At 41.1% G+C, this 16,037-nt stretch overlaps 1 protein-coding gene across 1 annotated transcript in view; it reads right to left on the bottom strand.

Moving 5' to 3' along the window:
• The window catches only part of COL14A1 (collagen type XIV alpha 1 chain), a 117,526-nt gene extending 102,720 nt beyond the window's left edge, over window positions 1–14,806 (bottom strand). Inside the window, exons 1-5 of the mRNA XM_039382184.1 lie at window positions 14,711–14,806; window positions 11,185–11,307; window positions 5,396–5,512; window positions 3,668–3,811; window positions 593–679 (exon numbers count right to left, since the gene is read on the bottom strand). Of these exons, the coding sequence (XP_039238118.1) occupies window positions 593–679; window positions 3,668–3,811; window positions 5,396–5,512; window positions 11,185–11,272 (436 nt within the window). The 5' untranslated portion in view covers window positions 11,273–11,307; window positions 14,711–14,806. The remainder of the gene's footprint in view (window positions 1–592; window positions 680–3,667; window positions 3,812–5,395; window positions 5,513–11,184; window positions 11,308–14,710) is intronic.
• Between the last annotated feature and the right edge of the window lie 1,231 nt (window positions 14,807–16,037).

The raw sequence follows: 16,037 nt of genomic DNA, 5'->3' as shown, positions 1-16,037 counted from the left end.
TAAGCTTGAACTAGATTTTCATCCATACTAGACAAACTTCTCATGGCAAGCGATATCACATTTCACCAAAAGATTGGCTCCTTCCAACCAGACAAAATAAACTCCTTTTTTTTTCCCCTCCCTCAAAATGTTTCAAATGCTTTCATATATATAACCTGCATTAGGACAGTTATCAAGTTATTATATGCCTAATTGAACAATAGTATCAATTTGATTTTAGGTGGGAATCAATACTGCAAGACTGTCTTACAGCCAAGATCATATGAAGTCATCATTATGTACACACACATACACACAATTCTTCCACTCCTCAAAGTGCACCCAGGGGGGAAATACAGATAACAGGATTTTAATAAATTTTTGTCTATTCATGGTGATATTTAGTACTTACTTGCACAGAACTAAAAGCAAACCTCTCTTGTAGCAACTCTCCAATAATCTTGAAAATACTGATTTTTCCCTTTTGTTTAATTTAACCTTGGGAACCAGATTTAAAGTACTAACTTATAGAAAATCTCTACAATGGTCAAGTTAAATAAAGAAGCTGATTATTTTAAGAATATCACATCAGTCATATGTGTTATGATCTGACCTTCTGGAGCTGGTTTACTCGCATTTGTTTTTTCTGGATCCTTCACCTTGGGTTTATTTGTTTCTTTTCTTCTCTCTATATCTTTAACTGAAAAGCAAGAGGGAAAAATAATCACTGAATCTAGAAACAATGTAGTTAGAAGCATGTCATTTTCTTGTTCCACATAAAGTAGTTGCACACAACTTCTTAAGATACGCTTAGGTAACAAGTGACTGTTTCTGGTTTCTCCCTCCCTCCCTTTGAGTTTATTATTTTTACGCAAAGTTCCCCATCCTATCATCACTGAAGTTCTCAAAAGTGACTCTCCTCACACACGAGAGTCCAAATAGTGACATCAGCACCTAAGCCCATGCAGACAAGCTCCCACACTGGAAATATAGTCCAGAAAATTGGCAAAGTTAGCTGGGGAAAGTCCAACATTGCAGAGTTCCACTCCAAGTCAACACAAAAGCACATAAGCCAGCTGTTACACTATCCTCTTCACAGAATCAGCTTAGATCCCATGCCCAAATCTGTGTTCAGGGCACCAAATACTCCCATGAGTGCAAGGTTGCTCCAAAGCTGAGACTTCAACAGCTTCCTGTCCCACAAGTGGGTGGGATACCTCCCTTATTATGTCTCAAATCTCTCACAACACCCAAGCAGAACCCAGCTTGGTTAGCAATTCCTACTATTACATTGGTAGCCACTATTACTAAACTAACAGTCTGAAGGGTTCTGGCAAAATCATAGCTAAAGTCACATATGAGGAAAAAAAAAAAACAAAAACAACCCCTTCCAAAATTTCCCTGGAATGCTAATGCACACTCCAGCTGCCTTCAATGGCCAGGAAGAGCTTAAAGCAATGAATCTGAGAATATCTTTTATAGAAAATAAAATTCTACTCCATTTAAACTCTTTAGTATGACTGACATTCATCCAAGCACGCACTGAGCCTTAGCCAGGACCAAAGTCCCTCTGTGCTACATCATTCAAAAAAAACACTGAGAAGGTGAAAGGTTATCTGTCTCTTGACTATATGAGAGACAGCATCAGCACTCTGTTGTACATAAGTGGAGCCAAAGTGAAATGGATTTCATTCATTTACCCAATACTACATGGAGTATCTGAATCAACCAGGAGTGCTCCAAGTTCCAATCAAAAATATAAGCACAAGACCAAGGTCTTAGGAATACAGTAAGCCATCAAAAATCTCAGTGTGATCTTCTCAGTGTGATAACCCTTTGCAGAACCCCCAGTCCTTATATTCCAGGTATAGAGGTGAGAACAACACCTCTTCTTACTAACACAGCATGGGTACCTGTGCATCACCTCTGCCTTTAGTGAGTGATTGCAAAACTGATGAAGAAGCAAATTCAAGTCCACAGGCTTGCTGAGGAGATCTTGGTTATTAGCTGGGTTACAAATACTCTTAGTCAGAGTCTGGGTTTAATTCTTAACTGAACAGGATCCTGACTAAAACAAGAGAGGTCAAATAAGCAGAATAATGTCAGTCAAAAAGGATGCTATTGCTTAGCCTTCTAAGAGCATTCCTTTGAGAAAAGGTTAAGAGCAAGTTGAGGAGATGCTTGATGGCCTCCTCTAATGCTAGTGCTATCGAGAGGCAAGGCTCCAGAGACATAGTATAAAAGGCTGAAAATGCTCAAAGGAAACAAATTTGTCACATCCTGAGAGAGATTTCTGGATTTGGGAACTGTCAAATTATAACCATATAGGAAGAAGAGACAAGGAGACACTAGTTTTATTCAAAGATTTACACTGACAAAAAAATTTATCTAGTGCATGTTTTTACATCTGCATTATCAAAGGAAAAAAAAAAAACAACATTGCTCTTAGTTAATTAAATACTATTTACTAGAATAAGAACGTATACCTGGTTATATAAAGAGAAACACTCTTTTAACAATAAAATTTTATTATAGGCTTGAGAACTCTTTGTACATCAGTTACAACCCAGCAGCACTAAAACCATACTTCCAGTGCACGAAACCAGATGATATTCTCAAAGCTTTTTATACGTTTGACCTTATTTCATCTCAAGAATTAGTGGACATGTGTCAGAAAAAGGGGGGGGAACTATAATACAGGGTAACAAAAAAGGATTTGTATATATGCTGTATCTGGTTTTACTCATGCAAGGCATCATATCGTAAAATGAAACTCCACCCTTACCACATGTTTTCACCTGCAGCAAAGAGATTATACTAAATAGAGCACTACCCCATATTCTTAAATCAAGCTGCCAGCTCTACTTTTCCTAAAGAGTAAAGGTCATTTAAAAACCAGCCACACTTAGTATTATAGAATTTGCTGTAGCCTTCTGTGGGCTTCTCTTTAATGCTAAAGTAATCTGTGGTTTGTGGGTTTCTTAAATAGGACAGAACTTAAGGTACTACACACACAGTTGTAGTGATGAAAAGCTAGAAAGACTTCGACACACACCACATCAAGAACTCAGCATATTTTATCTTGTGCTGGTTTTAAGAGAAAGACGGTTTAGCAGTGACAGTGAGAAATGTTAAGTGTCAAGGGAATTCAACTTTCAACTGTAGGCTTTCAACTGTACTCCTACACTGTCACATTTTTGTCTTTATGGACCAAATTTATGTTTAACATGAAGATCAAGATAAATCAGTTAAGACATATATATATAGATACACCAGTAAAAATTCAGCCTTTCAAAGTATTGAACTAGCAACTAGTTGCCAATTGGCACAGCTATAACAATGTTTTACTAAAAAGGAAATTTTTTAAGTATCAGAATATAGCACTTCCCTTCTTTTCACTCACTGAAGATTCTTTTCACAAGATGCCAGCTAGTTTCCTAATGGATTGAGGCAGAAAGGGACACCAGTCCAATGGAAACAAAGATAGCCCAATGTAAGAATCTCCTACACAATCAATTCAGGCCTCCAGTTGTATTTGTACCAGTTAAAATCTGTGTCTTTTAATTACCCTTCTACCACAGAAGAAACTGTTTTTCCATTATCCCCTTTCTGTCAGACTTGTTACCATTTCAAAAGTTATACTAAACATCTGATAAATTCTGCATGTCAGGCATGAGGAGACACATACTTCTGAACTGGCCTTGTGCTGGCTTACTCTCCTTGTCTTCATTGAATGCAATGATCTGAAGAGCATAGTTTTGATCTGGAATGAGACCTTGAATAATTGCTTTGGTTGCAGTGTTTTGAAGAATTAATTGATTTGTTTTTCCACCTGTAATAAAGAAGACAAAAAAAAAAGCCCAAAAATACATAACTTTGCTATTCTTATAGCAGAGCAAATGTAATGACTTAAAAACACCTCAAGCTCTATCATGACCCATGCATTCCCATTTTTGGGACTATCCATACAGTAAGACCAGAGACCATCTCAAAAAAGCAAGAAGTCAGGCAGTGTAACCACATTTCTTAAATAGAAACACTCTAAGATCTGGGCCTCATGAAATAGCCGCAGTGTCCAGTAAAGATACTAAGAAATGAAACATTTTACAAAAAGCTGGCATATTTGGCGGCATCATACCCATGCTCTGTGATTGGCTGCCAGTTCTAACCCCATCATACCCTTGTAATCTCTGCATACTCTCTTCAACAATTTCTTTGGGCAAGGAAATTCTCATGTATAAATACAAATATTAAACATTTCTCTGTGCATTTATATACATAAAGATTGTATACAAACATGTACAGATAGGCATTTTAGCTCTATGTTAAAACTTGTTTCTATATCTAACTTTAAATTCAAATGTACAGAAGTAGGACCCCTATAGCCCTATACAAAGTAGCCACTTTGTTGTCTACCTTTTCAACTTCCCATTCAAAAAAAATTTTATAGGCTGCTTGTTTCTTAATTCTTTTTGATCTTTTCTGGAGAGCTCACTATGGGATAACAGCCAGGGAGATCCACCTCAAAACTCTGACCAAATTAGGGTTCCAATGCTTTCCCTTGAATACTTCCTAGACTTCCTTACACCCCACTGGAAGAAAGGTAAAGGCAGATCAGTCACAATTCCCAAAGACTACATACAAAGCATTGTGGCACTAAACCTGCATTATATGGGAAAACTGTTGTTTAAACATGTCTTAAAATGGCTTTTTGTGGTCTCTTTGCAAACACATGCTTCTTCTTCCCAACACCCCCCATGACAAGTGTTATCCCATGCAAGAATGTCCTGAGAAGATGTCCTAAGGTGTTCTCATTGGTCCCTTTTAACCCCTTCCTATTGGTTGTTAACCCCTTCCTGTGATTCGGTGTTCCTGTAAGCCCCTTGAGACTTCTAATTGGTTACTCTGTAAATCCTCCTAAACCCTATAAATGTAACATCCCCAACAATAAACTCTCTCTTGCCTCCTCTCCACGCCGGTGTGCTGTCTCTGTGCCGGCCATGGGACCACGTGCGTGGGGGGAGGGGAGGGCACCTCTCCCCTCCAGGCTCAGGGTCTGAAGAAACCCCTGACGGTGGAGTTCCTTTTCCCTATTCTTCAAGACGTCAGAATGGTTCCTCAGATGGAAATGGAACTAGAACTGGGCCGCCCCACACCATGAGGGGAAAGGGATCCAGAAAACATAACTAGCATTCACCCACTTCTGACACCTTAAGCATTCGATTCACATTTTCTATGCCTGTGACCACCTTTTAGTGAAATCAATCCGTCTCTTCTGTTGACCAGTTGGTCAACTCCATTATCCAAAGTTTGCTCACAGTTTCTTAGTCCTTAGGGAACGACACTAGCCTCCGAAAAGTTTTAAGCCTTAGGAAGACAGTCCTTTCACCTTAAAAGAGAACATACAGACTTTTACCTGAACTTGGAGTGACAAGAAGCTTATATCCAGTGAATTGCCCTTTGGGGGCTTTCCAAGAGATCTGTACACTGTCAGGACTCACTACATTATATCTTAGTCTTGTTGGTGGGGACACTGCAAGTTTGGAAAGAAAACAAGATTTTAAATTCAAATAAAAAGTAACCACCATTTTTAAACAAAAATATACACATATAGGAAGACAACACAAAATTTTAATGATAAAGGATGCAAGCTATTTAAAATGTCACATACATCAGTTTATTAGTTTGTAAAATGACATCCCCAGGTGCACTACTTCCCTCAGACAGACCTTTTATTTATCTCTTCACAAAAACAAACTAAAAACCTAATAGCAGAAGACAGAAAGACAAACCATGTTAGATGTTAAGACTCTAGTTTAGCAAGCAAAGCTGGTAATAAAAATGCTCTTTGTTAATATATGGGAATTAAAATTGCTCTCCTTGCTTACACTGGCAATATGCATGACCTGGACTCCTTCGCCTCTCATTACCATAGGCACTTATCCACATTTCATGTCACTCAGGGCCAAATTTTCAAATCCACGTGAAGAGAGAATAACCAAGAGAAAAGATCGGCATGCACAAGGCAGAGGGAACATAAGCTGCCCAATTTGCAAACCTGGCTTAAGCAGCACAAAGACTTACAGCTGCAAGCACTGCTTCAGTGCTATGAAGACTAGCAAGCATGCACAGGCAAATCAAGATTTCGACCGGGGCAATCTGGATGGTAAGCAAATCTGGCTTCTATTTATATTGTGCCATCACCTAGGTTTCAAATTGAAGCAGCAGGTGAAATGAATAAAAGCATGAAATGATTGAGAAAGAGGTGATATATCAGTGAAAAAATCCACACAAGAACAAATGTGAAAACTGCCCCGCACTGGTACTGTGATATCAGCAACTTTGTGCCTCTGCACATACACTAGTTTTTCATGGCCTTGCATCCCTCTGCTCAGTCAAGCTCCACTGCTGCTGGACAACACTCTACATAACATTTCTGCTCTACTTCAGGGAGGTACATCCCTCCTTCACTGAACAACTGCAGCAGAGCTGCTAGCAGTGCAGCCTGTGGTATCCAAGGCTGTCAATATGGGGAAATCTTCATTCATTTGAATAGGGTTTGGCTCAAAAAGAACAAACTGACCTACAGGGAGAGGCAGCCAGGGAAACTTCCCAGAGGCTGAACTACAAAAAGGGCTAGAAAATCTTAACAAACACCTCCATCAACCTTATTGCTCCTTTTCCTGGTGTCTTCACAGCCCCCTGAACTTTCTCCTTCATTTTTCAAACCCTTGGTGTCTCTGCCACTACCACCCTTTAGGTTTCTGCTAGTAAGTCTAAGAAATAAGGCAAATCTGAAGCAGAGAAGTGGCAGGTTTTTTTCCCCAGTGCTACAATAGCTCTTAATTGACTAGGCTTATGCCCACCGTTTGTTGGTCCATTAGATAAAATAAACCAACATTTTTCATTATACTTCTGAAATTTAAGGCACATGGATTACAGCACATGGAGCATCTGAGTCAAGAGGCAGAGTGTGCTAGCCAACAGTCTCTGGCCTCTCCATTTGACCTGCTACAGCCAATGCAGCTCTGGCACCAGCAGCAGCCAAAGACCCGTCCTGAACCGATTACTTTTTCCTACATGCTACTTTTTCCAACAGTTTGGGGGAAGAAAGAAGGAAAGAGGCAGGTTGTAGTTTTTTGAGATTTGGGAGTGCATGTTTTTTCATGTCATCTACCATTAAATACATTTTGGACCTTCAAAGTAAAAATATGGAGATTTAATACAAGAGATGCACTCCCTTGCATCAGCCTCTCGTTCCGTAAGTGGCAGTTTTGTCAGACCAAAGGCAGGTTCTGCAGTTCTCTGCCTCAAGGGACTTAATACCAGAACACAGAAAAGAGAGTACATAAGTATCAGGAGAAGCTTAGTAACACCTCCACACTCTCAAAGAGTTTAGAGAATAAGCTCAAGAAAAGCAAGGGGACAGAAACAGCAGGCAGCACACCAACTCCCCACACTCAAAACTGTTCTGATTTGCAGCACTGGGCTTACACCCAACCTGTGCATGTCCTCAGTTGCTGGACACAGTCTTATCAGACCTTGTCTTCAGTCTGCCTGTCACCTCCCTGAAGTTTAGACAAAAAGAGGCTGCAAGCAAAAGTGCAGGAATTGTTGCAAATACAACATCAGTTCTTTGAAAATTTGGCCCTTGTATTGCAAAATGTTTTGCTGGGCAGGTTTCTGCAAGAACATTCAGCATGCTATAATTGTAAAAAAAAAAAAAAAAAAAGACAGAGACTATGGCAAAAAGTTTTTAAAGCCAAGTAGACTGTAATTATGCTTTTAATTCATTCTCAAGATTCATTGTGTCTTTGAGCTATACATAAATCACAATAAATTTGGGCTGAATGAACCAAGAGTGACAAATCATACCTCCAAGTGTATAAATCTGCAATTCCTTTATTATTTATTTTGTCTCAGGAATAGCAAATAAACTTTTAAATAATGACTGTATGCAAGTGCGAAAATGCTGCAGATTTTACTAGGATTAAGTGATAAATTTGTATGGGGATTAAGAGGCAGCGCAGAGAGCAACAAGCTATCACTAAAGACTGACAAAAAAAAAAAGCAAACATGTCTAAGAATTTCAGAGTTCATTTTCTCTGCCATCTTCTTCCTTCCCCATCATTCCTTTCCATCCTACTTTCAACTTGACAGTTTATGAAAGTACCTTCTAACAAAGAAGCATAGTTCTGGCCTAATTGCTATTAGCCATCACCAAAACAGGTAAATTTTTGAGCCCCTAAAAAACAATCACAGATCTTACAAGCAAAGAAGGACACAATCACCAAAAGTTTTTTGTTTATTACAGAGTTACAATGTGAAAGACTAGAAAAGTTGTGCCAGAATAGTCTTTACATAACTGGTCAATTTTCACTGGGTACTTTTGGTATCAAAGGCAGCAGTACAGGGGAAGGGACATTCCCACACAGCAATTAACCATAAGAAAGAAAATAATTATTCACTAGACAGATAATCAACTGTGTCTTAGTTGTGCAAAGACTAATGTTCTGGCATAGAGAAGTACATACAGCTAAGGAAGTTAAAAATCTAACACTCGAACAGACAACAAAATATTGATGGGAATTACTACACATTCACCAACCTGAAGAGGATATCTTTATTTCTTTGGACCTTTATTGTCTGTGGAACAAAATCTCACTTCTTGTAGAAAGGGAAAAAAATTAATCGAAGCTGAGTCAGTTAACTGATAGAAATCAGTAGCTAGATCTCGTTAAGTGGTTTTACAGGAATGCAAAAGAGAATGGCCTTCAGCAGCATTAGAGCAGTCACCCAAAAGAAAACTGACAAGTTCAAGACTTTGGTTTATGCCACCAGATAAATTACCACTCCAAACACATAACTCCTGTGGACAACTAGGGAAAGAATGTTTTCAACTATTCAGTATCTTAATGAAAAATACCATAAATCGCCTGTGTACGGTTCTCCAAGACATCCAATAGTCTAAGATTGGATACTAACTAAACCTTGTGGTTTCCAATTTACCTCTGTCATAAGAATTGAGCAAGTTAATATGCACAATTACTTAGCAATTACAGTAGTAATGCTACTGTAACATGGAAGTTATTGCTACACAAAGGAAAGTTTCCATCTTTAAATACATTGCTCTCAAAACAAGTTACTTTATGAACAAATGAAAAATTCTGAAGTATTTTTCTTGCCCAGCACTATTTGCATGTCATCATATAAGTAGACAAGAGCTGTTATTTATACGTTACACTGAATGCAGAAGAAACAGCAGTGCTGAAAAAGCAATTGTTGTTGAGTAAAAACTGAATGGCACTATGTGGTTTGTTAGTCATTCGGGCAATAAATGAGACAGAACCACATAGCTCAGCTGAAGGAATAAGTTGTAGCTTCAGGCATGTTGGCTTCAGTCTCTGAAACATATTCTCCTTTCCAAGAAGTCACATTACACACCTTTACCTGAGCACTTTTGCCAAAGGAAGGAAACACAAGCTGGAACTAATACCAGCTCTTCCTACACCTTGGCAGAGCTTACAGTTTCTTAAAACAGACAAACAAACTATTAGTGTTGTATTAAACTGTAAATAGTCAGCTGCACGAAGAGCTTATTGCAAGGAGTGGCAACCTTGAGAACAGAAAGGATTTGAGAAACATCTTACTACTTTAAGTGTAACAAGAAATATTTTTTTTCTGTGAACATAGAACAGAGACTTCATATCACTTCATTCAATAAAATAACAGTCATGTTGGCCAAGGCATTAGTCCACTTAGCTTAATATCACGTGCTGACAGCATTCCACAGCTGATGCTTGCTGAAAGAGTGGAAGAACAAGGGAAGTATTGTTCTTTACTCATCAAGTACACCAACTCTAGCTTCTGCTAGTGTGATTACCATGGAAAAAAGCGTCTCTCTGACCTTCATTTCATTGCATTAATAGCTGGAGAATTTTTTCCCTTTACATATAACTGACTTAATCAAAGTTTAAATAATAACAAGAAGCAGAAGCAAAAGCAAAACAAAAAAAAAAAAACAGTGGGGAAGAGAATAGTTTTCCAAGATCAAGGAAATTCACAAAACTTTGTGGAGATGGATCTCAACCCTCAATCTTGTTTTGTAAATCTTAACCATATGTATTCAGACTGAAATACAGAGAAAGGACTAACCATATGCTTTGCTTTATTGGCTCATTAAGTCACAAACATTCTGGACCTCATTTCTGACCAGAACAACTGATGCACTGAACGTTGGGATCATATATTTCTTCATTCACCTCACATCGCCGACATCAAATATTACAGCTTACATGTGTCCCTAAGTTCTGGGAGAGGCTCATAAAGTGCTCACAGATTCCCAAACATACAAGATGGTATGCTTACCCAGCCCTTTAGTGCCACGCAGACTGGACAAAGCTACTTGCATTTACCAGAACTTCAAAAGCCCCAGGTTGCCAGTAGTCTCTGAATGTGCTCATGAATAATGCATTATACAAAACACTTTAAAAGAGCCCCAGGAACGAATTCTGCTCCCAGCTATGCCCATACAGTCTCATAGCAAAGGGATTTCATAAATATAGAATTGAGAGAAACATCTTTATTTAGAAATCACAAAAACTCATTGGCATTCTTCCTCCCTTCTTCCCCAAGCAATAGGATAAATTTTCTCTAGAAGTCAAGCCACTGTCAATACAATCCAACATGTACGTAAGCCTAACAATCCCAGCAATATCCTTTAATACTCACAAAGGATTTTTTTTAAAAGCTGTAGAAGTAGTCTGTGACATTTAGCAGATCTGTGCAATATGGAATAAGTGTTACAACAGCCACTGTTCCAACAAAGAAAAAAATATATTCTATACAAACTTAATATCATAGCTGATCCTTCAAACCTTCTTGATTACATAGAGCACAGTCACAGCAATTTCTGATCAGTGCTTTTATATAAATAAGAGGAAACAATGTTGTGGATAACTCATTTCAACAGACACAAATTTACACAAATATTTATGCTATTTGAGATAATAGGTTCAAAGAGCACACACGAACATGTAATTCTACTCCTCCCTGCCCCCCAAGATCAGCAGCAAAACTCCTGCTTCATTTCAGTAGTACTGGATTCAAACCCTACTAAGAGGAAAGTAACACTTGCATTTGGAATAAAAAACTCTATTTCTGCACATCAGAGTGAAAAGCTCCATCTTCTTATTTATGACTTACCTTGGCCCTGGGCATCACTGACGAAGAAAGCTGTGACAGCTAGAAAAGCCAAGAGGAAACAGCTCTGTATCTCATACCGACAAAGCATCTTCTTCCTCTCAAATATACACAGTATCAGCAGGTCTGAAAACACATAGATCAAAAAGACTTACTCAATCTGCAAAGATAAGGCATCCACTTTAATGAAAATTGTGGGCAAAATCTGGATTCCATTTAAAAAAAAAATAGGAATTTATCACAGTTATCAGTGGAGCCAAAATTTCCAGGCAATAATTTTATAACCAAAGCATATTTTACCTGAAAGGGACAAAGAACTGCACTTGGGCTACTCAACAGTTCTGAAAACTTGGCCCAGATAAAAAGAAACAGTATATTCCTTGTTAAGTATACACAAGTATTGGAAATAGAGTATGTTATGCACAACGAGGTACAACATGTATCTCTATATTACCCAGTGTTGCAGTACCTGATTATCAAGATACCTGTGGTAAAGAACTCTGAAGCTTGTAAAAAAAGGCAGAACTTTGTTCTGAAGGAACACAAGTCTTCTTTGTCCTCTACAGCCTACTTGTTTTCCTTTTTCTACTTTATTTAACTTATTGTGTGCTCCCTGTTGTACTACCTGCACTCACAATAGGTAATATCATGATCAAAACCATTTGCTCTAACCTGATCAGTTAGGAACATCAACACTTTAGAATGCAGCAGTATATGAACGCTCAGTGCAATCCTAGGTGAACTAGTTGGGTTACAGGAAGCAACCAGTGCTTGGTGCTAAAGCAACTGGTGCTAAAGAACAAGTTCGAGAAAGGATCATTTATCTGTCCACAGAAGATACCTTAAAAACAGTACCAATTTCATCATCTGAACCTGGCCTTTAACACTTCCGAGTACAGTTATTCAACACAAACAGAAGTATCTCTCAAGATACATCAACATGTTCCTAATATTGTACATTTATCTATCACTCAACTTTATTGCACTAGTTTTAGTTGATTTTCTGAGTCAATAAGAAGAATTTTTGCTGCCCTCTCCTGTTAGAATTCTACAGGAGAATCAAATTAAGATAATTAATAGTAGATTTCCTGCTGTCAAAGAGACAGCATTTGAAGGTTTATGGGTAAACTTGGGTAAATTTTGGTTTATGTATTTCTGTGTTGCAGGTTCCTCCCATTCACCTCCTATGTCATTTTCTCTAATATGCCCATCATACTATCACCGTATTTGCCTCCCATGTTTTCCTTCACTTCTGAGGAAGGCAGCAAAGCGACTGCTTCAACCACTGTCTAATATAAAAAGCAGATTGAAGCACTTCAACCATTATTAAACAGATAACATGATAAAACCTACATTTCCTTCTCTTTTCAAGTATTTACAATCTGCCATAGTTATCTCAGGACTTGATAGGTCTACTGTCACACATTCCAGTCATTAATGCTTGATATAATTCCTAAAAATATATACGGGGGTTATACATGGTAAATTACATCTCTACAGGAGGTTATCAAAGTTTTAGCCAACAAATTTCACATTACTTAAACACATATTTTGAATCAATCTCTTACAGTACAAATCTCTTAAGACAGAGGCAAGTAGCTAGATCCAATAAAAGAGATGTGCACCAGAAACTCATGTATTGGTATGCCTGGTTTTTAGGGCACATCCTCCAGATAGAATTCTGAAGCATGAGCAAAGTGCCCAGGCTTCCTACTACATGAACCAAAGAGTCAGACACCCAAGGACCACAGTCAGCAGACAGTTGCCTACTGACAGGCAATGGGAAGAATGAAGAGAGTCTTAAAACAGTCTGAAATCCATCCTTTGTGCATCTCACATTGCATATTTATTCTTCTCCCCTCACTCAGGAATACACCTGGATTAAGTAAATATAAACTCTTCAAAGAACAGAATACAACTCATTCTTCCATGCAGTCATCACTAATAATGTGGGGATTTCTTTCCATGTAATAACCCAGACATTAAAATATTCATTCCCAGTGGTGGTTTAATTCCCCATCTGCTAGATTTGACATAAACCCTCCTCCCAAATAAGAGCTATAAATACTACCTGACTAGTAATCCTGTGTAGAAACATTCTCCGCTGCTCCTTTTAGAGAACAGCCATTGTGCAGAGAAGTAAGATTTATTGGGACAGACAGAACTGGTGCTGGATCAACTAGGTACAAGTTCACCTCTGCAATGATCTGCACATAAAGTTCACTCAACCAGGAAAGGCAACTACACGTCTGCAGCCACTTCGTGGCTGACATTGGCTGGGACTAAAAAGAAATATCCTATTCCTCCTGCTTTATATATATATATATACATATACATATATATATATATATCACCTTTCAGTAAGTATTTGGTAAATCATTTATCTGTCAGAACAGCGCTGGGAGCAGACACCAAACTCTCCCAAACCAAGAGCCCCGCCACGAGGTGAGCCTCCCCGCCCCGCGAGCTCGCAGCTCCTCTCCCAGCTGGGCTCCAGGACGCCTGCCTGGGATCAGGGCCCTTCTCCTGAGGTAAGAATCTGCCCTCGAGAGCTCCCAGCCGGGATAAACGCCGCACACATCCTTCCGAACTGCCCTGGCTGCGGACGTGCACTCAGTGCAGGGGAGGAGGCTGAACCGCCTGCACACAGCCCTGGCTCTCTCCCCAGGGCGAGCAGGTTAGTCTGGGTTTTTTGGTTTTTTTTCCTCCTCTCTGAGTGTCTTGTTACGGAGCGGCGCGGGAACAGCCACGCGTTCCTGTCCACGTCCCGCTGGCCAAAGTCACAGCACAACCTCCTCCGGCCCCACTGGGGGAAGGCTGCGGAGGGACCGGGGCGAGGCGGAGCCCCGGCCGTGCCACGACCCGCCCGCCTCCCCAGTGCGACCCAGCCCGGCCCAAGAGGGGCGGCTCACGGACGCGGGAGCCCCAGGTCCCAACTTCCTGCGGGGCGCTCCCCACCATCAGCGCCCACTCGTGTGAAACCGAGCCCCCCCACAGCCCAGGTGAAGGGAGGGACAGCGGGGAGCTCGCTGTCGAGGAATGTGCCACCCTGAAACCCAGGGGCTGCCGGCGGGCGGGACCGAGCTCACCGTCCCGGGCCGCCCCCGCTGGGATAACATCCCCCCTGGGCACCGGGTGTGCAGAGCTGGGGCAGAGCGACCCGTCCCGACGCGCCGCGGCAGCGAGCGAGGGAGACAGGCAGGATGCACCCGCGGCGGGACGCAGGCATCAGCCAGACCCTTCGTCACACCACCACTGAGACTAGCTAGGGTTTTTTTAAATTATTGTTATTTTTTAAAGTAACGCCTTTGCAGGAGTTTCTAAGGGGGCTCCCCGCCCCAGCCCAGGCTCGCCACTTTCCACCTCTCCATCTCCTCCTCTCTCACCCATTGTCCCCCCGAGGTTCCGCTCCCGCCGCCGCGGGGGTGGCCGGGCAGGTGGGCAGGAAGCGTTCCCGTTCCCGCTCCTGCCCCGACCCCAGCCCGCCTCCCCCGGCCCCCGAGGGAGTCGAAGCGGAGCTCACACCGACCTGTGCGGGCATCGGCCGCGGAGCCGCCGGCGGGGAGCGGCCGCTCGTTCTCACGGGGGGCTGCGGGTGCTGAGGCGGCTGCGGGAGAGCCGCTTCCCTCCCCGCTGTCCGCTCCGCATCCGATAAGGCGAAAGAGGAGCGAAAGGAGGCGGGCAATTATAGAGCAGAAGGTGGAAAGAAGGGGGGGGAGAGGCACGAGCGATGCCTGAGATCCCACCCTCCGCCCCCGAGCCCGACCCCCACGGCGGGGGCGCGGCCAGGTGCGCGGGAGGCAGGGCCGGGGGGGGTACGGGCAGCGTTCCACGGGCAGGTGCTGAGCTTGCCAGTGCCCTTCGTCTTCTGGGTTTGTTACCTGTTAACTCATTTTCCTCTCCCCGAAGTTCCTCATTCACTTCGCTTATAAATGATTTAGAAGGTGCCTATTCTGCAGCAGTACGCATTGGAATGCAAGTATCCCCCCACGCCAGCTATTGAGATGTGTGGATTAGTGATTCATCGGGGAAATATTTATATTAGTGTTCCAGCACTTGTCTGGCTTAGTATAAACCTTGATTAAAAGTGTTGTAGTACATTTGTACATTTTTTGCCATATGCATGGACACTGCAGTGGTACATGAATTGCAGAATCTATATTCCTGTAGAAATATGAGTTACTCTGTGGTATACCCTACTGAATTTACAATTAAGGCTACTACTCACAAAGTTTGTAAGTCCTGAGAATTTAAGAGGTGAATGAAAATATTCATTACAACGTGCCTGGTCATCTGTGTAAAATTACAAATGAAACCACCGAAGGACTGCAGTTAAGAAACAGGCGTAGGTGATATAGAGATGTGCATCCTTTCTTAATATAAATAGGAGCCCCTCCTAGGGAAGGAGAAGGCAGTAACTCTCAGGGAGATGACTTTAACTAACTGTAAACCAGGACCTTCAGCTGCTGAGTAGGATTCCCAGTCCTGCAGACTCTTGCCCAAATTCACAGCGCACAGATATCTTTCCACTGAAACTGCAGAAGTGTTTGACCTTCAAAGAAACTCTTTTAATCCAGTTGTTTTCTATAGCAAAGTTTCAAAAGCATTCCCAGATCTAAAAAGCATTTACCAGATTCCTAGTTCCTGTCACTTGTAGTTATTCTACTGCACTGCCAGCTGTGTGCCATGGCCAATGATCATACCAGTCAAGTAGAGTAGCTTGCAAGATAACAATTTCTCTGAAACAATAAGATGTCCAGCTCATTGATGCTAAATGTAATACAGTTTGTACCTTTTCAGTCCCCAACTTATGTATTTAGCTTAAAAGCAATTTCCAGAAAACCAGGAAATGGATC

The sequence above is a fragment of the Pipra filicauda genome, unplaced genomic scaffold, assembly GCF_003945595.2.
Source record: "Pipra filicauda isolate LSUMZ 115617 unplaced genomic scaffold, ASM394559v2 scaffold25_size4600443_pilon, whole genome shotgun sequence".
Lineage (NCBI taxonomy): Eukaryota > Metazoa > Chordata > Aves > Passeriformes > Pipridae > Pipra > Pipra filicauda.
This window is presented reverse-complemented; position numbering and strand designations above follow the sequence as displayed.